General features: G+C 42.5%; 1 protein-coding gene across 1 annotated transcript in view; it reads left to right on the top strand.

The window, feature by feature from the left end:
- LOC126252011 (peroxidase-like) overlaps positions 1-27,509 on the top strand; it is a 184,593-nt gene that overhangs the window by 31,331 nt on the left and 125,753 nt on the right. Inside the window, exons 2-3 of the mRNA XM_049952798.1 lie at positions 10,060-10,161; positions 21,439-21,597. Coding sequence (XP_049808755.1) covers positions 10,060-10,161; positions 21,439-21,597 — 261 coding nt within the window. The remainder of the gene's footprint in view (positions 1-10,059; positions 10,162-21,438; positions 21,598-27,509) is intronic.

Below are 27,509 nucleotides of genomic sequence, written 5' to 3'. Positions count from 1 at the left end.
ATTAATAGCGTACAGAGAAACGTCGCGCATTTTCTGTTTCCATTGGATCGGTGTTCGCTAGCTGATTTCCAAAATACCCTTAGTGACTGTGGATCGTGAAGTGATCGTAAAAATTTCATGACGCCCATCAAACGTGGCACTCTGTGGCAACTTAATGCAAAGAATGATGAGGAATATTTTGCACTGACTCTGATAGACATGCTATGACAGGCAAGTATATTTTAACTGAATGTAAGGAAACCACATTATAACTCCGCGAACTATTCAACCCCAAAAGTACAAGATTTACGTTTACAACCAGCAACAGAAACATCATATTCGCGTTTCAGAGTTCTTGAATATGTGAAAACGATTTTGTGCTTCAGGGGAGTAGAATGTCGTTGAATTTACAGTGCGAGGAAGTGAAAGGGTAACGTACGATTCCATAAGCTGATAGGCCAAACATTATGATCACTGCCCACCGCGACGTCGGATGTCGCCTGGTGGCTTTGTGGGCACGGGAAACGGTGACAGAAGGCAGATTGTTATTACACAGAACCTGGGAACCTGGGAACGAAGCGGCAAAGCTGGTCGAATGTTCACGTGCTAGTGTCGTTAGCATCTACTGAAAGAGGTATAAGGACTGCGAAGCTGTTACTAAGCACTAAATGGTTGGACGTCCACGACTCTTCACAGAACGTGGGGTTTGGAGGCTTGTCTGCTCTGTAAAGTAGGGTAGATGGTGATCTGTGACATCTCTGCCGAAGAGCACAACGCTGGTGCACGGTGTTTCGAAGCACACCGTTCATCATACATTATACACTACTGGCCACCGTAAATGCAACACCCTGAAGGAAGCATCCGAATCAAGTGAAATTTACACCATGAGTTTGCAGCGATGAGATATGCAACTGATTAGAATTTCAACGCAGACGCACATCACGCGCGCCTGTGGCGCCACCTCATAGCGCCATTTAAGGCTTGGCGATTTCGACGAGTGTACGTTCGGCACGTGTGTTTACCTTGTGGTTGTTTCACAAGACGATCAGTTATGCCTCGTAGACAACAGCGAACATCTTTTGATCAAGTATCCGAGTTCGACAGAGGAAGGATAGTGGCTTACCGAGATTGTGGATTATCATACAGAGAAATCGCTAGTCGTGTTGGACGAAACCAAACAACTGTAATGCGGATATGTGACCGTTGGATGCAGGAGGGTACGACGGACCGACGTGGTCGATCGCATTCACCTCGGTGCACCACTGCACGTGCTGATAGGCAAATTGTGCGCATGGCAGTGACGGATCGTTCAGTGACATCCCGAACCATAGCACAGCACATTGCGTCTGTAACGCATCATCCAGTGTCTGCGCGTACCATTCGACGCCGTTTACAGCAGAGTGGTCTGTCCGCAAGACGTCCATTGCTTCGTCTACCATTGACGCAGAACCACAGACGTCTCCGTCGCCAATGGTGTGATGACAGACGGATGTGGACGGCAGAATGGAATGACGTTGTCTTTACTGACGAGGCACGCTTCTGTCTGCAGCACCACGATGGTCGGATTCGAGTGTGGAGACACCGTGGAGAGAGGATGCTGGACAGCTGCATTATGCACCGCCACACTGGTCTTGCACCGGGTATTATGGTATGGGGCGGTATTGGATATTACTCTCGCACGCCTCTAGTACGCATTGCCGGTACTTTAAATAGCCGGCGCTACATATCCGAGGTGCTGGAGCCAGTTGTCCTTCCTTACCTTCAGGGCTCGGCCACAGCCATATTTCAACAGGATAATGCGCGACCACACGTGGCACGCATTGTCCAAAGGTTCTTCGTCAATAACCAGATTGAATTGCTTCCCTGGCCGGCTCGCTCTCCGGATCTTTCGCCGATAGAAAACATGTGGTCCACGGTTGCTCAACGAGTGACCCAGATTACATCCCCAGCTGCCACACCAGATGATCTTTGGCAACGTGTGGAAGCTGCTTGGGCTGCTGTACCCCAGGAACACATCCAACGTCTCTTTGACTCAATGCCGAGACGTGTGGCAGCGGTGATCTCCAACAATGGCGGCTACTCTGGCTACTGATTCTGGCAGGAACCACATGTCACAGACGTCTGTAAACGTAATCATTTGATACTTGGTCAACGTGTTATCTACAAAATAAATTTTGTTGTGCTACCTCTTGTCTTTCTTGGTGTTGCATTTACGGTGGCCAGCAGTGTAGAACATGGAGCTCCGCATACCACCCCTGCGTGTCCACATGTTGACTCAGCGACATCGTCAGTTACGATTGCAGTGGGCACGGACCGTCGCGATTCGGCCGTCGATCAATGGAACTCTTCGAGTGAATCACGTTTTTGCTGCGCTAGATTCATGGTCGTCTCCACAATTGCCGTCATCGAGGTGAACTCCGTAAGCGCAGAACAGTGAATCAGTGATCATAAGGCCGTTGCAGCCTCCCTGAATACGGAAGTAAATAGGAATATAATAAAAGGGAGGAAGGTTTATCTGTTTAGGAAGAGTAATAGGAGGCAGATTTCAGACTACCTAACAGATAAAAACGAAAATTTCTGTTCTGACACTGACAATGTTGAGTGTGTATGGAAAAAGTTCAGGGCAATCGTAAAATACGTTTTAGACAGGTACGTGCCGAGTAAAACTGTGAGGGACGTGAAAAACCCACCGTGGTTCAACAACAAAGTTAGGAAACTACTGCGAAAGGAAAGACAGCTTCACTGCAAATTTCAACGCAGGCAAAACCTCTCAGACAAACAGAAGCTAAACGACGTCAAAGTTAGCGTAAGGAGGGTTATGCGCGAAGCGTTCAGTGAATTCGAAAGTAAAATTCTATGTACCGACTTGACAGAAAATGATAGGAAGTTCTGGTCTTACATTAAATCAGTAAGTGGATCGAAACAGCATATCCAGACACTCCGGGATGAAAATGGCATTGAAACAGAGGATGACACGCCTAAAGCTGAAATACTAAACACCTTTTTCCACAGCTGTTTCACGGAGGAAGACCGCACTGCAGTTCCTTCTCTAAATCCTCGCACGAACAAAAAAATGGCTGATATCGAAATAAGTGTTCAAGGAATAGAAAAGCGACTGAAATCACTCAACACAGGAAAGTCCACTGGATCTGATGGAATACCAATTCGATTCTACACAGAGTATGAGAAAGAACTTGCCCCCCTTCTAAGAGCCTTGTACCGCAAGTCTCTAGAGGAACGGAAGGTTCCAAATGATTGGAAAAGAGGACAGGTAGTTCCAGTTTTCAAGAAGGGTCGTCGAGCAGATGCGCAAAACTATAGGCCTATATCTCTGACATCGATCTGTTGTAGAATTTTAGAACATGTTTTTTGCTCGCGTATCAAGTCATTTCTGGAAACCCAGAATCTACTCTGTAGGAATCAACATGGATTCCGGAAACAGCGATTGTGTGAAACCCAACTCGCTTTATTTGTTCATGAGACCCTGAAAATATTAGATACAGGCTCCCAGATTGATGCATTTTCCTTGACTTCCGGAAGGCGTTCGAAACAATTCCGCACTGTCGCCTGATAAACAAAGTAAGAGCCTACGGAATATCAGACCAGCTGCGTGGCTGGATTGAAGAGTTTTTACCAAACTGAACACAGCATGTTGTTCTCAATGGAGAGACATCTACAGACGTTAAAGTAACTTCTGGCGTGCCACAGGGGAGTGTTATGGGACCATTGCTTTTCACAATATATATAAATGACCTAGTAGATAGTGTCGGAAGTTCCATGCGGCTTTTCGCGGATGATGCTGTAGTATACAGAGAAGTTGCAGCATTAGAAAATTGCAGCGAAATGCAGGAAGATCTGCAGCGGATAGGCACTTGGTGCAGGGAGTGGCAACTGACCCTTAACATAGACAAATGTAATGTATTGCGAATACATAGAAAGAAGGATCAATAATTGTGTGATTATATGATAGCCAAACAAACACTGGTAGCAGTTACTTCTGTAAAATATCTGGGAGTAAGCGTACGGAACGATTTGAAGTGGAATGATCATATAAAATTAATTGTTGGTAAGGCGGGTGCCAGGTTGAGATTCATTGGGAGAGTCCTTAGAAAATGTAGTTCATCAACAAAGGAGGCGGCTTACAAAACACTCATTCGACCTATACTTGAGTCCTGCTCATCAATGTGGGATCCGTACCAGGTCGGGTTGACAGAGGAGATAGAGAAGATCCAAAGAAGAGCGGCGCGTTTCGTCACAGGGTTATTTGGTAAGCGTGATAGCGTCACGGAGATGTTTAGCAAACTGAAGTGGCGGACTCTGCAAGAGAGGCGCTCTGCATCGCGGTGTAGCTTGCCGTCCAGGTTTCGAGAGGGTGCGTTTCTGGATGAGGTGTCGAATATACTGCTTCCCCCTACTTATACCTCCCATCACGAATGTAAAATTAGAGAGATTCGAGCGCGCACGGAGGCTTTCCAGCAGTCGTTATTCCCGCGAACCATACGCGACTGGAACAAGAAAGGGAAGTAATGACAGTGGCACGTAAAGTGCCCTCCGCCACACACCGTTGGGTGGCTTGCGGAGTATAAATGTAGATGAAGATGTAGATGTGAACGGCGGCTCGAAACGTGCTGTGCGGCAGGGGCGGAGGCTGGTGGGAGCTGTGTTATACTGCGGAAGATATTCTTCTGCGTTTGAATGGGACCTGTGGTAGTAATCGAAGACACGGTGACAGCTGCGAGCCACGTGCACCGTTTTATGCTTGATATCTTGCCCGACCGCGATGTCATCTTTCAGCAGTATAACTGTCCGTGTCTCGGGAGCCAGAACCATGCTATAGTGGTTGGACGAGCTCTTTGTGACCTCACGTTGATGTATCGGAGACCACATGGAACCCATCTTGACCACTATCGGGCGCCACCCCACTTTACGCAAATCAGCAGCTCGTTATTTACGCGTAGTATATGACCTGTGCGTAGCCATATAATGCCACATACCTCCACAAATCTGCCAAAAAGCTGTCGGATCCCTGATACACAGATTCAGTGATGTATTTCGTCTCAAAGCCGGAATATACAGACTATTAACCAGGTGGTCATAATGTTTTGGCTCATAAGTGTAATCACCTCCCATTCAATCACGTGTATCAACCTAAGAGCTCCCACTTACTATGCGTAAGCACGCAGCCCGATTCCTGTGAGTGGAGTGAACACGACTTAGCAGTACTAAGCTAACCTCGGCATACAATAACTCCACCACGAAAATTGAAATGGTCTCACCTGATTTTTTATTCATTGTAAAATCTGCATGGCAACATTGGCCTACAGCAGACAAAAGCAATCTTCTTTCCAAATATGGTCATCTCAAAGAAAGGAACTGATCCAAAGAAGCACAGTGACTCGGATGTAACACAGTAACGGCGAGTTCTCTTTCACACAAAGGAATATCACATGGGCAGCAACCTGTGAACTATTTCCATTCGTCGAAAGCAAACTGACTCCGCGAAGATGTATAATTAGAAGAGCGGTGAAGCAGAGAAGTTGTTTCAGTGTTCGTACCAATTAATGAAAACTGACTATAACAGACCCGTGTAAAGCATGACGCCGGCCGAAGTGGCCGTGCGGTTAAAGGCGCTGCAGTCTGGAACCGCAGGACCGCTACGGTCGCAGGTTCGAATCCTGCCGCGGGCATGGATGTTTGTGATGTCTTTAGGTTAGTTAGGTTTAACTAGTTCTAAGTTCTAGGGGACTAATGACCTCAGCAGTTGAGTCCCATAGTGCTCAGAGCCATTTGAACCATTTTTTTAAAGCATGACGAAGATAATAATCGCGATGCACTACAATTAGAGCATAATGGGCAGAAATGGAAGTGTCGAGTAAAGAAGCACCTTACATTATTTCCTAATCGTACCAAAAGGCATGTGTCGTCCAATAATCGCGACATACTTTTCTGTATTTCTAAAGTAATCTACTACTTTTCTCACCATCTAATGTAACTGTTAGTTGTTCATAGACTATATTCATGATAAGTGTTACGAAGTAAGCCGGCCGCTGTGGAAGAGCAGTTCTAGGCGCCTCAGTCTGTAACCGCGCTGCTGCTACAGTCGCAGGTTCGAATCCTGCCTCGGGCATGGATGTGTGTGATGTCCTTAGGTTAGTTAGGTTTAAGTAGTTCTAAGTCGAGGGGACTGATGCCCTCAGATGTTAAGTCCCATAGTACTTGGAGCCATTTGAACCATTTGTTATGAAGTAAAACCTGTCACCAAACACACGCACACACAAAAACACAAACACACACACACACACAAACAAACAAATATATATGGACGCTGTTTCAAAACCTTTGCAGAAATGTGTATGGTTCATGAATCACGTCATGGAGAACAATATGTTCGCCGAAGCTTCCTGGCGACGCGAGGCGTAGGTTAAGACTGGTTATGTCCCTGAGATGCAGCAGGCAGCAAGCATCTGAGATATTCGTATGCAATTTTAGTAGTAGATCTTCGAAAGCTCTTTTAAATTCTGATTCTAATGTTGGATTCCCTATCTCTTCTATATCCACTCCTGTTTCTTCTTCTACCACGTCATCAGACAAGTCTTCCCCCTCATAGAGGCCTTCAATGTACACTTTCCACCTATCCGCACTCTTCTCTCCATTTACCAGTGGAATTCCCATTGTATTCTTAATTTTGTCACTCTTGATTTTAATTTCCCCAAAGAGTGTTTTGACTTTCCTCTATGCTGAGTCAGTCCTTCCGACCATTATTTCTTTTCGACTTCTTCATATTTTTCCTGCAGCCATTTCGTCTTAGCTTCCCTGCACTTCCCATTTATTTCATTTCTGAGTGGCTTGTATTTCTATATTCCTGAATTTCCCTGAACATTTTTGTACTTCCTTCTTTCATCGATCAACTGATTTTTTTTCCCCGTAACTCAGTTTCTTCGCAGTTACCTTCTTTGTACCTACGTCTCCAACTTCTGTGATTGCCCATTTTAGACATGACAATTCCTCTTCAACCGAACTGCCTACAGAGGTACTTCTTATCGCAGTTTTTATAAAAACTCAGAGAACTTCAAGTGTATCTCATCAATTCTTAGTACTTCCTTATCCCACTTCTTTGTGCAATGATTCTTCCTGACTAGTCTTTTAAACTTCAGTCTACCCTTCATCACTGTTAAGTAATGGTTTGAGGTTGTATTTGCTCCAGGTTACGTCTTACAATCCAGTATCTGATTTTGGAATCTCTTCCTGACAATGATGTAATCTAACGGAAATCTTCCGGTATCTCCCAATCTTTTCCAAGTATACCTCACCCTCTTGTAATTCTTGAACGGAGTATTCTGTTCGCTATTACTAGCTGAAATTTATTGTAGAATTTTGCGTTTAGATCATCTAACATTTGTTCCATCTCTCCTGCACTCTCTGCCTTCACAACCATGTCGTCTGCAAATCTTATACACTCCACTCTCCGACCCCCTATGCAAATTCCTCTCCTTCCATCAAAACTTCCCCCAGATATATATTGAACAGTGTTGGTGATAAACAACATCCTTGTCTTACACCTCTTCCCAGTTCAATTTCTTCAATCATCACACCTCCTATTCTTACTCTTGCTCTCTGGTTCAAATAGAAATTTCTAATTAGCCATCTATCCTCCAGTCAATTCCATGTTTCCTTAGGATTTCCATCAGTTTGTCCACTCTGATACAGTCAAAAGCCTTCTCAAGATCAATGAACACAACATACACCTTCCTTTTCTTCTCCATGTACCTCTCCCCTATCACTCTCAGTAGCCCAATGGCATCTCTAGTTCCCACTCCTCGACGGAAACCAAATTGTTCATCTCCTATTACGCAATTCAGCTCTCCATATAGCCCTCTGTTGAGCGTCCTCAGAAAGACTTTGGCTGCATGCGATATCAGGCTCACTATTCTATGTTCCTCACACTTTTTGCTGTGCTTTTTCTTTTATATAGGTATTACGATACTTTCTGTAAAGTTTCCTGTCATCTATATTTGATTACACAATTCAGTCAACTCCCTTTTCCCTTCTTTCTCCAATGACTTTAACAGTTCCGCAGGAATCTCATCAATTCCCATTGCCTTTCCATTTTTCATCTCTTCATAGATTCCTCAATCTCACTAGTTAGTATTGCATTTCCTTTGTCATCATCTGCAACTTTATCTTCTTCCTTTATCTCAAGGTCTTCTTCACTTATTGTTAGTCGGCTGTCTGCAGCGTATAGTCATTCTATATATTCTTCCCATCTTCTCATTACTTATTGGGGTTCACTCACCATTTTACCGTCTGCTGCCTCTACTTCCTTTAGTCCATTGTTATTTCTCTTTTCCCTGAATGTCAAATCCATTACTTCTTGCCGACCGGAGTGGCAGAGCGGTTCTGGGCGCTACAGTCTGGAACCGCGCGACCGCTACGGTCGCAGGTTCGAATCCGCCTCGGGCATGGATGTGTGTGATGTCCTTAGGTTAGTTAGGTTTAATTAGTTCTAAGTTCTAGGCGACTGATGACCTCAGAAGTTAAGTCGCATAGTGCTCAGAACCATTTGAACCATTTTTTTTCCATTACTTCTTAGTACATCAAATCATATTTTCCTTCTTTCTCTAATTTATCTATCTGTTCACACTTTTCTGTCAGCCATTTCTCCTTTGCTTTTTCTGTCTCCCTTCTTAATTCTTTATTTAACCTCCTGTAATTGCGCTTCCCTTCTTCTGTGTTTACAGTTTTCCATTTCCTGCGATCATCAATCTTGGTTATCATATCTGGTGTTACCCATTCTTTCTTTACTTTTTTCCTCTCCTTGACTCCGAGCGTTTCCTTAACTGCCTTTTTGACCCCATTTTTAAAACGATCTCATCTTCCTTCTGTGCATTCCGTTTCCTGTCCTTTCATAATGATTTCATAACATGCGTTCTTTAATTTTTCACAATACGTCGAATGTAGCTAATATTTTCATCATCGTCAGGCACGCACAGAAAACTTTTACTATTCTGTACACTAGTAATAAAAAGCGCACAATGGGCAGAAACAACTGAACTGGTGACTTTACAGTGGTGCCGAAACTGCGCGCGAAGGGCGGTAAAGTATGACGCACGTAGCAAGCGGCTCGCTCCGTCCCGTCTGAGGGTTCCCATTCGGCTCTGTGTAAAACAGGGGTGTCCAGCCAACATCCCATGGGCCCCATGCGACCCAAACCAACCATCTATCACACGACTGAGAAAAAAAGAAATTCCATAGAATTCCTTTTATGTAAAGGTACGATAAATTGAATGTTTTCAATCTGAAACTCCTGCCACACAATGTTATTGTCATTGGTCCATACTGTTTTTTCTCTTCTTCTTATTTTTCTCAGCAGTTATTGTTGGTAGTGTAAAGTATTATACAGTATTAAGCACGGCCCAAATATACTCGTCTTCTTCCAATGCGGCGCAGGTCAGCTAAAGGGTTGGGCACCTCTGGTGTAAAACGAGTAGCAGCGATTCACATAACAAGCTACACGACTAGTAAGGTGAGCCGAAGACGAAGCTCTGCGCTCTTAGTGTGGAAGGAAGAGTAAGTCCAGTGCAGAGCAGATCGCTTCAGCTGAGATGTGAATCACACGCCTCGCGACAAACCGCCCTAACAACTTGTGAGCGAGAACGCGCTAAGAATATCTTCGTAAACGTACCGACATTAATAAAGAGTAAGTTGCGTCCCGTGTCGTCAGTATGAGGATGAGACATGATGTGTTGTGTTTTGCCGGCCGGAATGGCCATGCGGTTCTAAGCGCTACAGTCTGGAACCGAGCGACCGCTACGGTCGCAGGTTCGAATCCTGCCTCGGGCAGGCACAGAAAACTTTTACTATTCTGTACACTAGTAATAAAACGCGTACAATGGGCAGAAACGACTGAACTGGTGACTTTACAGTGGTGCCGAAACTGCGCGCGAAGGGCGGTAAAGTATGACGCACGTTGGTTAGTTAGGTTTAATTAGTTCTAAGTTCTAGGCGACTGATGACCTCAGAAGTTAAGTCGCATAGTGCTCAGAGCCATTTGAACCATTTTTGTTGTGTTTTGTGTTGCAGGACCAGCTGCAAGGTGTGCAGCAGCAGCTGCAGACGGCGACTAACCCAGCGCTGCAGTCGGCGCTGTTCATACAGCAGGAGCAGCTGCTGTCCATGCTGCAGGTGAGGCTCACTGTCTGTCTGCCGTGGCGCACACACACACACACACACCAATGACTACCTCCTACCTTGCCTTGCGTATGGCATGTAAATAGGATGGATACTTGCAGGTATTGGTTTCTCTTTGTCTTGCTGCAGCCTAATCTCAGAATATGAGATAGAGGAGAGAATGAAATGCATCTCTGTAGTTCGAATAGAATAGCTTTGCGACTGACAGACCCCCTCCCGCCGGAAGTTCGAGTCCTCCGTCGAGCACGGGTGTGTGTGTTGTTCTTAGCATTAGTTTAAGTAGTGTGTAAGTCTAGGGACCGATGACCTCAGCAGTTTGGTCCCTTAGGGATTCACACACATTTGAACATTTTACTGACAGACGGCAGTGGTTGGGAGTGATGCAGCGGGCTCTCTGTGCACGACGGGTAGTACTAATGAAGTTTTAATAATTACCTGAAAAAAAAACAAGCTCACCATGAAACTTGTTGATGGTGTAGGTCCTTCACTACACGCTCACTCTTCCACAGACCGCATTTTTCGAAACGATGGGTGACCTGGCGGAGACTCTACGTTACAACCAATTAAACAATATGGTCGCATATCTAAGGATTTCGCAAGCAAGGCTGTCGATTCCAAACAGAAATGGGGAAATGTACACAACTCGCTGTCGAAATAGCAGTTACAGCACACTCAACTACTATAGTATTTTTAAAATGAGGTTATTAATGAATAAAACGCGTAAAATTTGTTGCTGAGCTTCCACGGAAATAAAAGTTAACATTGAATAACTTATCTGCTTGAAATAAACTTCGATGAGTTTGAAGTAATACGGTCGGTAATCCAACTGGACAAACTTACTGCAAAACCAGTTGATTAAAGCAGTGTTATACATAATGTACAACTGCGCGTAGAAGTCGATTATAAAATTTTGTACCGTGCCTACTGAAACAGAAATTCCCTGCACTTACTGAATTTAGAATGCTTGAATCACTCTGCTCAATGATTTTGACAGAACATTCTTAATACAGTAAAACGTACTTACTATAGTAAAATGTACTTGAAATGATCTTCAACACAACAATATATAGATGCCGTAGCACACTAGCACTTACTGTTAGATATGTACGCTGATGAGCCGAAACAGTATGACCACCTGCTTAATAGCTTGTTTCTTTGTCTTTGGAACGAAATACATCATTGATTGTGCGCATCAGGGTTCCGACAATTTGTTGGTGGATTTGTGGAGTTATGTGGCATTAGATGGCTACGCACAGGTCACACGATTCACGTAAGTAACGGGCCGGTGATTTGCATACGTGCTCGTGGCGTCCGATAGCGAGACAGATGGCTTTCATACGATTTACATCAGGCCAATTTGATCTCCGAGACATCAAGGTGAGTTCACTATATATCTCCTCAAACCACTGTACCATGGTTCTGGTTCCGAGACACGGACAGTTATACTGCTAAAAGATGACATCGCCATGGGGAAAGACGCCGCTCGGTCTGCGGCGCACTGCGACGGTTCTCGCGACTCCCGCCCCGTCGGAGGTTCGAGTCCTCCCTCGGGCATGGGTGCGTGTGTCGTCCTTAGCGTGAATTAGTTTAGGTTAGATTAAGCAGTGAGTAAGCCTAGGGACCGATGATCTCAGCAGTTTGGTCCCATAGGAAGTTACCACCACCACCACCACCATGGAAGACATCAAGCGTGAATGGATGGAGGTGGTTCGCAGCCGTCAGTGTGTCTTTGATTCCTACCACAGGTCCCATTCAAGCGCAGGAGAATGTCTCCCGTAGCGTAATACTGCTCCCACCAGCTTGTGTCCGTGGCGCGCTGCACGTTTCGAGCCGTCGTTCACCTCGATGACGGCGACCTAGCATAGTAAAAATGTGATTCACCCGAAGAGCCGACACCTTTCCACTGATCGCGTTTCTATTGATCAACGGTCGAATCGCGATTATCCCGTGTACACTGCAATCGTAATTGACAAAGTCGTTGGGTCAACATGTGAATACGTAGGGGTGGTTTGCTGCGGAGCTCCATGTTCAACCATGTACGATGGACGATGTGCTCCGAAACCACCTGTGCGTGCACCAGAAATATGCTCTTTCGGCAGGTATGTCACAATTCACCGTCTAACCTACTTTACAGAATAGACAAGCCTCCGAACCCCACGTTCCGTAAAGAGTCGCGGACGTCCAATCATTTAGCGCCTAATGGTACTTTCACTGTCTTATTTCTTTCCGTAGATCACGACAGTAGCACGTGAACATTCGACCAGATTCACCGTTTTTGGCCGGCCGCTGTGGCCGAGCAGTTCTAGGCGCTTTAGTCCGGAACGAGCTGCTGCTACGGTCGCAGGTTCGAATCCTGCCTCGGGAATGGATGTGCGTGATGTCCTTAGGTTACTTAGGTTTAAGTAGTTCTAAGTCTAGGGTACTGATGACCTCAAATTTAGGTCCCATAGTGCTTAGAGCCATTTGAACCATTTTTAACCGTTTTCGAGATATTCGTTACAGGCTCTGCTTAAGAATAATCTACCCTTTGCCAAAGTCGCTTGTCTCAGTGGGTTCCCCCATTTCCAGCTCCTACCTTCGCTAGGGTGATACCCCGGACCGTGTCTGCTCTGCTTACATATTTCTGATACCCGTCACGTGCGCGCAACGCTAACAGGCGGCATCTACAGTTACGGTGGGCTGTTTTGGCTGATCAGCGTATTTTTAGATGAAATAAACAGAACGGGAAAACCTAGAAAATAATGGAAACTTATAATGAAACGTTAACTGTTGGAACAACGCTGTAAAACTGCATACCATGCGATAAGCACGTGACAGCATAACAACACACTCAAATTTCTTTCAGTACTTAACTGTTTTCAAAAGAGACATCGGAATTTTCCCTTTAATTTACTGATCACTCTCAGTGGCAGTGTTACAATCCCGTGATGCTGGCGTCGTCGACTGCCCTAATTTTGTATAGAGGTTGGTCAAAGACGACAGTGGTGCAGAACTACTCAATGTACGACGTTTATGACAACGCACTAATGTTGTGGAGTGAGATAAACTGCTGTCAGTGATTTTTCTCAGCCACCTACAACCCACGAGTGTGACGCCTGCGGCCGCGCGGGATTAGCCGAGCGGTCTCAGGCGCTGCAGTCATGGACGGTGCGGCTGGCCCTGGCGGAGGTTCGAGTCCTCCCTCGGGCATGGGTGTGTGTGTTTGTCCTTAGGATAATTTAGGTTAAGTAGTGTGTAAGCTTAGGGACTGATGACCTCAGCAGTTAAGTCCCATAAGATTTCACACAATTTTTTTGTGACGCCTGCGAGAAATTCACATGGTCTTCAATCGCGCCTTGCAATTGCACGCGAGCCACATTTGCGAATCTCCATCATGGCTCAAACCTACTACTAGCGACGCTTTCAGCACTCTAATCAGTCCCTTTTCGATCTGTGCACTAGCACACACCAAATTTCAAAGTCATTGTCAGGAAGATATATCCATCTTAACCATATCAATTATCTTTGTCTTATGTTATCCCTGTGATTACATTAGTTACAAATTAAGTGTGAATTATTTGATTAAATGCTCTTGATCCAAACTGCGCAGGAAAGGATAAATCTCAAAAATGGTTCAAATGGCTCTGAGCACTATGGGACTTAACATCTGAGGTCATCAGTCCCCTAGAACTTAGAACTACTTAAACCTAACTAATCTAAGAACTTCACACACATACATGCACGAGGCAGGATTCGAACCTGCGACCGTAGCGGTCGCGCGGTTCCATACTGTAGCGCCTAGAACCGCTCGGCCACTTCGGCCGGAGATAAATCTCACTATCTTAATTACAAAAAGAAACTCATAACTGGCATTTTGTTGGGTCGTTACAACCTTAGTTATACAAGGCGAGTTTGTTAAATTGTTCAAACTGCAGGAAACTATCTCTGGGACGATAAGCAGCAAAAAGGTCATATGGACGTAAGGGCGGAGATGCGATCCAGTGGAGGTGCATCCACTTGAAGGTGGAGATAAAATATCTTCGACACTGACCTCGAATCATAACGGCGCAATTGGCCCTCCAGCATGGAGTAAGCCACGCGATCGTGTGAAACATCATCCACAACTGTCACTATCTGAATCACGTACAATGCATGCAGGCCTTATTACCTGTGCATTTGCCACCAAGGCGATGGTTTTGTTGTTGGTTCTTCACGCAGGCAGCTACGGTGATGGCATTTCTGTCATCCGACTTGTTTACAGAAGGCGTTTCTCCAGAGGGACGGTCTCGTCAACTTTCACACTACCGACCTGTTGGCAACGGAAAATCCCCACGGTGTGGTGGCAGTGAACCATCAGCACCAGCTCAGTCTCAGTGTGTGCGCAGGGATTATTGGCGAACGCCTAATAGGGCCAGTCGTCCTTGCACAACGACTGATCGGCAAATATGGGCTTCATGTGGGTGACTCTGTCTCCTCCGCTGGAAGACGTGCGTTTGGTGGTGCCAAGAGTAAAGCGGCTACTATAGCCTGATTAAAATCAGATAGTGAAGAACTCCCACAACTGATCACTTCACTCCTGATTCCTCGTCCGGCCGCTGTGGCAACACCGTAGTAGCAACTGACAGATGTCAACTGTCAAGTAATTTTAATCGGACTATACATGATGGTGCTAGAGCACACTGCCATCTTGTGTGTGGAGCTAACACACTAGTGCCGACAGAACATTTCCACTAGCATAGTGTGTTCTCATATGTGTTGTCAGCCACTGAAACCTACACTGTCAAAGACCTTATACCTGCACCTTCAAGTTGGTGTACCTCCACTGCATCGCATTTCCAGCCATATGTCTGTATGACCTGTTTTTCTCCTCATCATCTCAGCAATCGTTTTGTGCAGTTTCTTCCCATTTACCAAAATCAACCTGTAAAAAAAAAAAACATTTCGGCTCTTAAGGAAATGTTCAACCTCCAAAATCAACTCGTCGCAGTTCTGGAAATGCCTGTCCGACAATGATTTACTTATCTGAAGAAAGAAGAAAATATTACCAGGTGCCATGACTGCTATAATGTATTTTTGTTTCTTAGCCTTCTTGGTTCATTTTTCGGTTTCTTATACAAGACGTCCCCCCCATGAACCATGGACCTTGCCGTCGGTGGGGAGGCTTGCGTGCCTCAGCGATACAGATGGCCGTACCGTAGGTGCAACCACAACGGAGGGGTATCTGTTGAGAGGCCAGACAAACATGTGGTTCCTGAAGAGGGGCAGCAGCCTTTTCAGTGGTTGCAGGGGCAACAGTCTGGATGATTGACTGATCTGGCCTTGTAACATTAACCAAAACGGCCTTGCTGTGCTGGTACTGCGAACGGCTGAAAGCAAGGGTAAACTACAGCCGTAATTTTTCCCGAGGACATGCAGCTGTATGATTAAATGATGATGGCGTCCTCTTGGGTAAAATATTCCGGAGGTAAAATAGTCCCCCATTCGGATCTCCGGGCGGGGACTACTCAAGGGGACATCATTATCAGAAGAAAGAAAACTGGCGTTCTACGGATCGGAGAGTGGAATGTCAGATCCCTTAATCGGGCAGGTAGGTTGGAAAATTTAAAAAGGGAAATGGATAGGTTAAAGTTAGATATAGTGGGAATTAGTGAAGTTCGGTGGCAGGAGGAACAAGACTTTTGGTCAGGTGATTACAGGGTTATAAATACAAAATCAAATAGGGGTAATGCAGGAGTGGCTTTAATAATGAATAAAAAAATAGGAGTGCGGGTTAGCTACTACAAACAGCATAGTGAACGCATTATTGTGGCCAAGATAGACACAAAGCCCATGCCTACTACAGTAGTACAAGTTTATATGTCAAATAGCTCTGCAGATGATGAAGAAATTGAAGAAATGTATGACGACATAAAAGAAATTATTCAGGTAGTGAAGGGAGACGAAAATTTAATAGTCATGGGTGACTGGAATTCGTCAGCAGGAAAAGGGAGAGAAGGAAACATAGTAGGTGAATATGGATTGGGGGGAAGAAATGAGAGAGGAAGCCGCCTTGCAGAATTTTGCACAGAGCATAACTTAATCATAGCTAACACTTGGTTCAAGAATCATAAAAGAAGGTTGTATACCTGGAAGAATCCTGGAGATACTAAAAGGTATCAGATAGATTATATAATGGTAAGACAGAGACTTAGGAACCAGGTTTTAAATTGTAAGACATTTCCAGGGGCAGATGTGCATTCTGACCACAATCTATTGGTTATGAACTGCAGATTGAAACTGAAGAAACTGCAAAAAGGTGGGAATTTAAGGAGATGGGACCTGGATAAACTGAAAGAACCAGAGGTTGTAGAGAGTTTCAGGGAGAGCATAAGGGAAAAATTGACAGGAACGTGGGAAAGAAATACAGTAGAAGAAGAATGGGTAGCTCTGAGGGATGAAGTAGTGAAGGCAGCAGACGATCAAGTAGGTAAAAAGGCGAGGGCTAATAGAAATCCTTGGGTAACTGAAGGAATATTGAATTTAATTGATGAAAGGAGAAAATATAAAAATGCAGTGAATGAAGCAGGCAAAAAGGAATACAAACGTCTCAAAAATGAGATCGACAGGAAGTGCAAAATGGCTAAGCAGGGATGGCTAGAGGACAAATGTAAGGATGTAGAGGCTTGTCTCACTAGGGGTAAGATAGATACTGCCTACAGGAAAATTAAAGAGACCTTTAGAGAGAAGAGAACCACTTGTATGAATATCAAGAGCTCAGATGGCAACCCAGTTCTAAGCAAAGAAGGGAAGGCAGAAAGGTGGAAGGAGTATATAGAGGGTTTATACAAGGGCGATGTACTTGAGGACAATATTATGGAAATGGAAGAGGATGTAGACGAAGACGAAATGGGAGATAAGATACTGCGTGAAGAGTTTGACAGAGCACTGAAAGACCTGAGTCGAAACAAGGCCCCGGGAGTAGACAACATTCCATTAGAACTACTGATGGCCTTGGGAGAGCCAGTCATGACAAAACTCTACCATCTGGTGAGCAAGATGTATGAGACAGGCGAAATACCCTCAGACTTCAAGAAGAATATAATAATTCCAATCCCAAAGAAAGCAGGTGTTGACAGATGTGAAAATTACCGAACTATCAGTTTAATAAGTCACAGCTGCAAAATACTAACGCGAATTCTTTACAGACGAATGGAAAAACTGGTAGAAGCGGACCTCGGGGAAGATCAGTTTGGATTCCGTAGAAATGTTGGAACACGTGAGGCAATACTAACCTTACGACTTATCTTAGAAGAAAGATTAAGAAAAGGCAAACCTACGTTTCTAGCATTTGTAGACTTAGAGAAAGCTTTTGACAATGTTAACTGGAATACTCTCTTTCAAATCCTGAAGGTGGCAGGGGTAAAATACAGGGAGCGAAAGGCTGTTTACAATTTGTACAGGAACCAGATGGCAGTTATAAGAGTCGAGGGACATGAAAGGGAAGCAGTGGTTGGGAAAGGAGTGAGACAGGGTTGTAGCCTCTCCCCGATGTTATTCAATCTGTATATTGAGCAAGCAGTAAAGGAAACAAAAGAAAAATTCGGAGTAGGAATTAAAATTCATGGAGAAGAAGTAAAAACTTTGAGGTTTGCCGATGACACTGTAATTCTGTCAGAGACAGCAAAGGACTTGGAAGAGCAGTTGAACGGAATGGACAGTGTCTTGAAAGGAGGATATAAGATAAACATCAACAAAAGCAAAACGAGGATAATGGAATGTAGTCAAATTAAATCGGGTGATGCTGAGGGAATTAGATTAGGAAATGAGACACTTAGAGTTGTAAAGGAGTTTTGCTATTTAGGGAGTAAAATAACTGATGATGGTCGAAGTAGAGAGGATATAAAATGTAGACTGGCAATGGCAAGGAAATCGTTTCTGAAGAAGAGAAATTTGTTAACATCGAGTATAGATTTAAGTGTCAGGAAGTCGTTTCTGAAAGTATTTGTGTGGAGTGTAGCCATGTATGGAAGTGAAACATGGACGATAACTAGTTTGGACAAGAAGAGAATAGAAGCTTTCGAAATGTGGTGCTACAGAAGAATGCTGAACATAAGGTGGGTAGATCACGTAACTAATAAGGAGGTATTGAATAGGATTGGGGAGAAGAGAAGTTTGTGGCACAACTTGACTAGAAGAAGGGATCGGTTGGTAGGACATGTTTTGAGGCATCAAGGGATCACAAATTTAGCATTGGAGGGCAGCGTGGAGGGTAAAAATCGTAGAGGGAGACCAAGAGATGAATACACTAAGCAGATTCAGAAGGATGTAGGCTGCAGTAGGTATTGGGAGATGAAGAAGATTGCACAGGACAGAGTAGCATGGAAAGCTGCATCAAACCAGTCTCAGGACTGAAGACCACAACAACAACAACAACATACAAGACGTAGTCATAGTCGAAGTAAATCAAGTATTAGCCACAGTTAAATTGCTTCTCAAGATATCCTCAAATATATAGGTGTTTGCAAACATTCATAACTCACATTCGGCAAGAACATAATGAGAAAATTCCTTAACACAGTGTTACTACGACTGACATTTCTTAAAAATCCATAAATTCGTTACTATATCTGTTATTATTATTATTATTGCCGTAAATACTAATCACGTAATATTATTAGTAGAGTTGCGCTCTACCAAAACTACGGTTCGGTAGTTTTGGTACACTACTTAAATGACGTAGTAAATGGTAGAATAATCGGTACTATTGCTAGCACTGATGGGAAAACAAACATAAATGAAATGTGAGAGAGAACCAGGGTTCAAATGGCACTGAGCACTATGGGACTTAACATCTGAGGTCATCAGTCCTCTAGAACTTAGAACTACTTAAACCTAGCTAACCTAAGGACAAAACACACATCCAAGCCCGAGGCAGGATTCGAACCTGCGACCGTATCGGTCGCGCGATTCCAGACTGAAGCGCCTAGAACCGCTCGGCCACACCGGCCGGCGAGAACCTGGGAGCCGACGACTTGTATTTATTTGATTTATTGTTTTGCATATTATTTGAACCGCTCATCAATCAGTGTTAGTCCACTGCGTATTTTCTATCCTTACATACTATAAACTGCATTTTGTAAGCAATAAAAATTAGCTGCTCGCGTAACTTTTGTTCTTTTATGTAACCAAAGTAATTACTTTTGATGGAAGTACAATTAACAACCACAAACACACACATATAACACACACATATATACATTAATTTTTTACGCAATAGAATGTGCTTCGTCATCATCAAAGGCAAGAGTTTCCTATTATTGAGGAATGCGAAAGTAGTTTCTGAACAACAGAAACATGTACACTATGTGATCAAAAGTATCCTGACACCTGGCTGAAAATGACTTACAAGTTTGTGGCGCCCTCCATCAGTAATGCTGGAACTCAATATGGTATTGGCACACCCTTAGCGTTGATGGCAGCTTCCACTCTCGCAGGCATACGTTCAGTTCGGTGCTGGAAGGTTTCTTGGGGAATGGCAGCTTATTCTTCACGAAGTGCTGCACTGGGGGGAGGTATCGAAGTCGGTCGGTGAGGCCTGGCACGACGTCGGCGTTCCAAAACATCCCAAAGGTGTACTGTAACATTCAGGTCAGGACTCTGTGCAGGCCAGTCCATTAAAGGGTTGTTTTTGTCGTGTAATCACTCGCCCACAGGCAGTGCATTATGGACAGGTGCTCGATCGTGTTGAAAGGTGCAATCGCCATCCCCGAATTGCTCTTCGACAGTGGGAAACAAGAAGGTACTTAAACCATCAGTGTAGCCTGTGCTATGATAGTGCCACGCAAAACAACAAGGGATGCAATCCCCCTCCATGAATAACACGGCCACACCATAACAGCGCCGCCTCCGAATTTTACTGTTGGCAATACAGAAACGCTGGCAGATGACGTTCACCGGACATTCACCATAGCCACAACCTGCCATCGGATAGCCACATTGTGTACCGTGATTCGTCACTCTACACAACGATTTTCCACTGTTCAATAGTCCAATATTTACGCTCCTTGAACCAAGCGAGGCGTCGTTTGGCATTTACCGACGTGATGTGTGACTTATGAGGAGCCGCTCGACCATGAAATCGAAGTTTTCTCACCTCCCGCCTAACTGTCATAGTACTTGCAGTGGATCTTCATGCAGTTTGGAATTCCTTTGTGACAGTCTGGATAGATGTCTGCCTATTACACATTACGACCCTCTTCAACTGTCGGCGGTCTCTGTCAGTCAACAGACGAGGTCGGCCTGTACGCTTTTGTACTGTACGTGTCCCTTCACGTTTCCACTTCACAATCACATCGGAAACAGTGGACCTAGGGGTGTTTAGGAGTGTGGAAATCTCGCTTACAGACGTATGACAAAAGTGACACCCAGTCACCTGATCACGTTCGAAGTCCGTGAGTTCCGCGGAGCTCCCCATTCTGCTCTCTCACGATGTCTAATGACTGCTGAGGTCGCTGATATTGAGTACCTGGAAGTAAGTGGCAGCACAATACCCCTAATATGAAACAATATGTTTTTGGGGGTGTCCGGATACTTTTGATCACCTAGTGTATATAATTTCTAGGAAGTATTGAAGCGATGTTTGATATTGTTTTGTTTTGCGTTTTTTTTATTTCAGCTTTTTGTTGAGGAATTGAGTTTTCTAGACAAATCTTATTGTTTTCTTTATTTTTGCCACAACGTCCCGCTGTTTCACGTTACAAATCAACAATTTAGAATAAAACCTGAATTAATTTCAGTTTTGATATGAATACTGTTAACTTTTATGTAACAGACAAGAGGAGAAGTATGTATAACAAAAGTGTTCTGTAGCCTACTATGCACTTTACATATTCTCTCTCGGTTTCTAAATACTTCACCGCTTCCGGTTTTTAGGGGACTCTAGTACGAGACTGATCGCATACGTAAAGAAAGCGATCGTCAAGAGGTAACGCCCGATAGGTATGCAAAAAACCTAATGCGCAGCTAATGTGGGTACGACCTCAACTGGCCTGCTAGGAAAGTTACAGTAGTCTACGCTTGCTTAGGATAGTCTACGGTAGCCTAAGGTAGTTTTATGACTCCAACTGCTAGATAACAAAAGCAAATAATTGTCTACCCTTTCACCATATTTGAACTAGTGATAGACTCGATCTCGCTCGAAACATTTTACTGGTGAATAATGCGTTGTGCTTTAGTACGTATTACAGGTAGCACACCAGAGACTACGTCAGAAGTACATAAATAAGTTGATGGTGGTGGTTTTGGTGTCCTCAGGCGACGCAGCGGGAGCAGCAGGAGCTGCAGGTGCGGCTGCAGGCGCAGCTGAGCGGCGCGCCACCTGTGCAGCAGCAGCAGCAGCAGCAGCAGCTGTTGCCTCTGCCTTTGCCGCTGCCGCCGCCCGTGCCTATAGAGCTGCCGGACCAGCTGCAGCAGGTACGTAACGAGTCACAGCAGCGCATTTCGCTGCAAGGCAAACAGATGTCACCAGCGTGTTCTTGAATTTGTTCCTTATTCAGCTCCAGTAACATGTGTGGGGGCCTGTAACAGGCTAGTAGCAAATTACAGTAAGTCACCTCAATTCAAATGAATATAGCCTATGATACATACGACCTCCGAGAGGTAGCCAAAGTTTTAATTATTGTAACCTCCCCACAACAAATTCTTAATAATATATAACTATATTTATTAGTAATGGTGCCACAGCTAAGTATAAACTCCCCACAAGAATATTAATGACAATGACAATTAAATAAAAGCTCGCTATCTGACTCAAGTACAAGTTCCCATTAAATAATGAACGCTAATCCCATGATAATGAAACTGTAATGATAACCTAAACTCAATTCAACCGAAAAGTCGGTGTTTGCCCTGTGCGAAACGAGAATAAATTTCTTACCTTAGTGAAACTGCATGTCAAAATTCTGCTCTTATTGTTCTCTGGCGCTTGCATGAAAAGCATTGGAAGTACCTTTTAAAAATCTTTGTTAAAAGGAAATGGAAGGAAATTTGAATGATTGTCTCTAAAATTGCTTTTAAATCAAAATTATTATTGGGGGCGATTTTTGAAAGTTAAATTACAATGACTGTTCGTTACATTATCTGATGAGCGCAAAGCTGCATGATTATTTATTTAAATAAATTATACCTCGTCCTGAATCTCGACCATTGCGATGCCGACGCCCGCCGACTGCTCTCCGCTACTGCTAGCAACCGACTCCAAGCACTACTGAGGACTGACTACTGCAGACTGACTGACTGACTGCTCGCTACTGCGAGTCGAGCGCAACTGCTCTGGTCAGAGATTCTACAATGTCTCAGCATCGCTGCCGCACAACATACGTGTTTCATAACCCTCCACTGGGGGGGCAAAAATTTGGCAGCGATGGTGAGTCATTTGGACTTGCCATCGTAACAAATTTTTCATTTAATTAATTAACATTTACAAAATATTTGGATGTAATACATGAATTAAATGTTGTGCGCATGCACCAATTACAAAACATTACAGACAAGACAAAATATAAGTACAAAACAAATCAGGAAAAATGTATATACAAATTATTTGACAGATAACAAAGTGTACACACACTGAAAAATTCTTTAGCAGTTTCATCATGTTGACAAGTGTCGTGAGTGCACATGCACTGCAGTGGAGAACATATCAGTAAAAGACGAAATGTATATACAAGAGTAACAAATGACATAAATCATAAAAGGTATACAGAATGAACACAAATCATATCGAAAATTGAGAAGAGTGCACAGGCACTGTAGTTCAGTTGAAAACATATTCACATAAGTGCACATGCACTGAAAACTTTTGAACATTTTTATAACAAATAAACGCAAGAGTAGAAAAAATCATCAAATCACAAAAAGTATATACAATATAGATGACAAGAGTGCACACATACTGCACTTCAAAACAAATCGAAAATGTCTTTAGTATTTTGACAACAAATGGCAAAAATCATGTCGACAAGTGACACAAGTGTACTCGCACTAGAGTTCAACAAATCGAGAAAAAATGTATAGGCCATGAACATAAATGGTGTTAGTAAAAAAAATGATTTTCACTATTAGGATAGGAAAGGAAAGGATTGCATCATGGTTGTAGCACTTTAGTTTGCACATAGCTGCACTGAAAGTCCATATCTTTCCACAGAATCACAACTAAGTGATACAATCTGCAGTTCCGTTCCCAGAAGTATTTATCAGCGTATCAAGACAGTGAAACGTCGTAGTAGTATTCCATACTATCATTTGGCAGTATACCAGGTACACCAAACAGTGGGACCAGAATAACGTCTTCATCGCTTACGGTGGTGGACAGCATGTCGTGTCAACACCACGCTCTTAAGAGGCGGCACACAGTGCTCCATAACAAAGTCTTGATTAGTGATTACATAAGTAGTTTGCGGTATCCATACTCTAGTCATTGAACATTTCTGTACCATGAATGTAGTATTACAGAAAAATGTTCATTAATTAATTTAAAGACAAGAGTGGTAATCAATCGCCATCAAGTATTGAGTATTACAAAACATTTTTCCTCATTCAAATGACATATTTACAAGTAACTATTAACACTCAGTGGCCTAGCAACTTTCGATTAGTACAAAATATTTATCATCATTCAGTATTAATATGGGAAAACGTTAAGTTACATTAATTATTGGCACTCAGTGGCCAGCAAGTATTGAATAGTATAAAACATTATTCATCATTCAGTATTCTTCATATCATTAAGAAATCATTATTAGAAAAATCAGTTAATTACAGTCATAGCCTTAATAAGCATGGGCATTATAAGTTACATTAATTATGGGCACTCAGTGGCCAGCAAGTATTGAATAGTATAAAACATTATTCATCATTCAGTATTCTTCATATCATTAACAAATCATTATTAAAAATCAGTTAATTACAGTCATAGCATTAATAATCATGGGCATAATAAGTAATTACATTAATTATGGGCACTCAGTGGCCAACAAGTATTGAATAGTATAAAACATTATTCATCATTCAGTATTCTTCATATCATTAAGAAATCATTATTAGAAATCAGTTAATTACAGTCATAGCATTAATAAGCATGGGCATTATAAGTTACATTAATTATGGGCACTCAGTGGCCAGCAAGTATTGAATAGTACAAAACATTAGTAGCATTAATAAGCATGGGCATAATAAGTACTCTCATTACAATAGATAGTGGCAATTATGTTTTGGTATCATTAAGAAGTCATTATTCAAGTGACATACTATTCAGAGCTGATCAGTGTTATTCAGAATTATCATAAACTAGTGACATTATCTGGGACTGTTAATACATTTTGTTTTTTCTGCTAGCAATGCATTGCTTTGGGTAATTATAAGGGAAAGCAAGAAGAAATAAGAGAAAAAATTGCTTCTAGGTTGTTCCTATAAATGAAAAGATTGTGTAACGTCATTCGTCATGAGTCAGCTGTAGCAAGGTTATCACATTTATAAATGATAGACACAAGTGGGTAAGAAAAATGCAAGTACTAGAACAGGTATAATAAGTAACAAGTTTAGTAAGTATCATAAAAAGCTTCTCCTGAAAGAAAAATACAAAATGGATTATTGAGCTGAAAGAAGAAACACAGACTATGCTGAAAAGTAGTGAACTTCGAATTAACAGGTAGTGAAATGTGTATAAAAAATGTGTTCCATAGCTGTCCTTTCCAAAACCTCCAGTCATCCTACTACGCAATATAACACCTGCTGTCAAAGTAAACTGCAACAAATACTTAAATAACTACATAGCATAAATACATAACTTCAACATTATCCTCATCTGTAAAGAAAAACTTCATTATTCATATCATCATAACTCCATCATTATCATCACCTGTAAACAAAAACTTCATTATTCATAGTACCATATTCTTCATCATTATTCTTCGTCAGCATTAATTATCATCTGCAAAAATCATTTCATTATTCATCACACAACTATTCCTAATCCCTAGCATATTTCATCACTTAAAACTAAAATGTGTAGTTCTGTCTGACAGCTTGCATCAATCGCTTTGTATTCTGAAAGAAAAAATTAGTTAAGACTGCTATTCTGCGATGTGTATTATATATTCTGGTTAATGCTTGTTAATTCTGATCCATTTACTCGTCCTCATTAGCTTATTGCATCTTCTTTCGTTTATTCCATAGGTGAAATTCCCACTTCTGTTTAATTCATTTCCTGTACGCATCATTTATTTCTGAAATTGATGAACAAAGATTAATGTCTTGCATTTAAATCATATACCCATTAAATAGTGACTGGTTAATGGTGACTCAATTAAGCATACAACATAACATGACAGAAAACGTAATATCTCAAAACACAGACAGTGTTTAAAGGCAAAAAGTGTACAGAGAATATCGTAATGCAGCAGCAAAAAAGGAAAATGTAAAACAGTCATGATGTTGAGATATCATAGGGCAAAAAGTCAAAGTCAAATGGTGTGTGTTATACCTTAACTAGTTCACAGTGCATACAAACAAAACATAAAAACAATCGTACATACATAAGAAAGACAAAATGTGACATTCGTTGAGTTCAGCTTATATGTAGTGTAGTTGATAGATGCGATAATTAAAGACTTCAATGGAGAGAGAATTTGATAAAATTAATGCGTCATTATAGAGAATTGCATAATTATTCATAAAATGCGTAAGTTCATCTGAAAAAATGCACGGTCTAGTGTGTAACGACAAGAAGAGCGACCTGCTAACCTTACCTTGCCGGGCACTTGCCAAGAAAAAATACGATAATCATCAATAGGTAGTCACATAAATGTAATTGCATAAGTGGTCACAAAATGTGTAAGTTCATCTGGAAAATATGCACGGTCTGATGTGTAACGACAAGAAAAGCGACCTGCTAACCTTACCTTGCCGGGCACTTGCCAAGAAAAAATACGATAATCATCAGTAATTAGTAATGTCAATATAATTGCATAAGTGGTCATAAATGTGTAAGTTCATCTGAAAAAATGTGCACGGTCTGATGTGTAACGACAAGAAAAGCGACCTGCTAACCTTACCTTGCCGGGCACTTGCCAAGAAAAAATACGATAATCATCAGTAATTAGTCATGTGAATATAATTGCATAAGTGGTCATAAAATGTGTAAACGGCCTCATAGCATGTTACATCGTAAAGTGGTTTCATTCGATAAAGGGTTTAATGTTTGACACATGATGGTTGCCTTTCGATTTTCTGGTTCTCAGAGTTTCGACGTGTACAACATTGGGGTGAGGAATGCTGCGAATCCGATATGGACCTGCGTATAGAAGTTCAAATTTACTGCACTTACCTTTTAATTTGCTGGATAAATAGTGTGTACGTACTAATATCTTCTGTCCAACGTGAAAATCTCGGTGTCTACAAACCTGTTTTTGCTGTCTTCTCCGGCGCTCTGCGGCACGTTTGATGTTGTTCAGCGCAATGTCAATTATTTCGTGGTGTCGTAATCGACGAGATGTAGGAAATGTTACTAATTCTTTGATTTTGTTTGGTGGTTCAACGTTTTTCAGTATAACAGACGGAGATAGCATAGTGGATTCATTTGGAATGGAATTAATTACATCTTGAAATGAGTGTACGTGTGTGTCCCAATTAACATGTCTTTTGTGGCAGTATATTCTACACAGTTTACCAATTTCTTTCATTAGTCGTTCACAAGGGTTCGAAGAGGCGTGGTACTTGGATATATAAATCGGAGAAATGTTTCTAGCTCGTAACATGCGTGTCCATAGAGCAGAACGAAATTGTGATCCATTGTCAGAAATTACTTTCTTCACATGCCCTACATGAAATAGAAAATGCTTTACAAATGCTTTCGAAACAGTTTTAGCAGTAGCTTTGCGTAACGGAGTGAAGGTAACAAATTTTGAAGTGAGTTCAACAGCGACAAAGATGTAGCAAAAACCTCTATTAGTTCTCGGAATTGGACCAAAAATGTCTACTGCGGCCATATGTCTTAATTTAACAGGTATAATGGGATATAATGGAGGAATGTGTGAAGTGGTGTCAGACTTAGCTTTCTGGCAAATTTTACATGACGCTAAAACTCGTCGTATACGTTTTTCCATGTTTGTAAAATAACAGTTCTGTCTCAGTATAAGAAAACATTTTCTTGCTCCGTAATGTGCGTAGCTTAAATGCGTGTACCATATTAATTTGTTAACCAGTTCGTCAGGAATGCATAATAACCAGTTGTTGCTGTCTGGATGAGAGCGGCGAAACAGAATGTCATTGCGTACAGTGTAGTGGTTTCTAACCGTAACATTATTCTTATCTTGCCAAAGGTGTTT

This window comes from Schistocerca nitens, chromosome 1 (assembly GCF_023898315.1).
Source record: "Schistocerca nitens isolate TAMUIC-IGC-003100 chromosome 1, iqSchNite1.1, whole genome shotgun sequence".
NCBI classification, from domain to species: domain Eukaryota; kingdom Metazoa; phylum Arthropoda; class Insecta; order Orthoptera; family Acrididae; genus Schistocerca; species Schistocerca nitens.
Note: the sequence above shows the minus strand (reverse complement) of the source record. Positions and strands in the feature narration are given on the sequence as shown.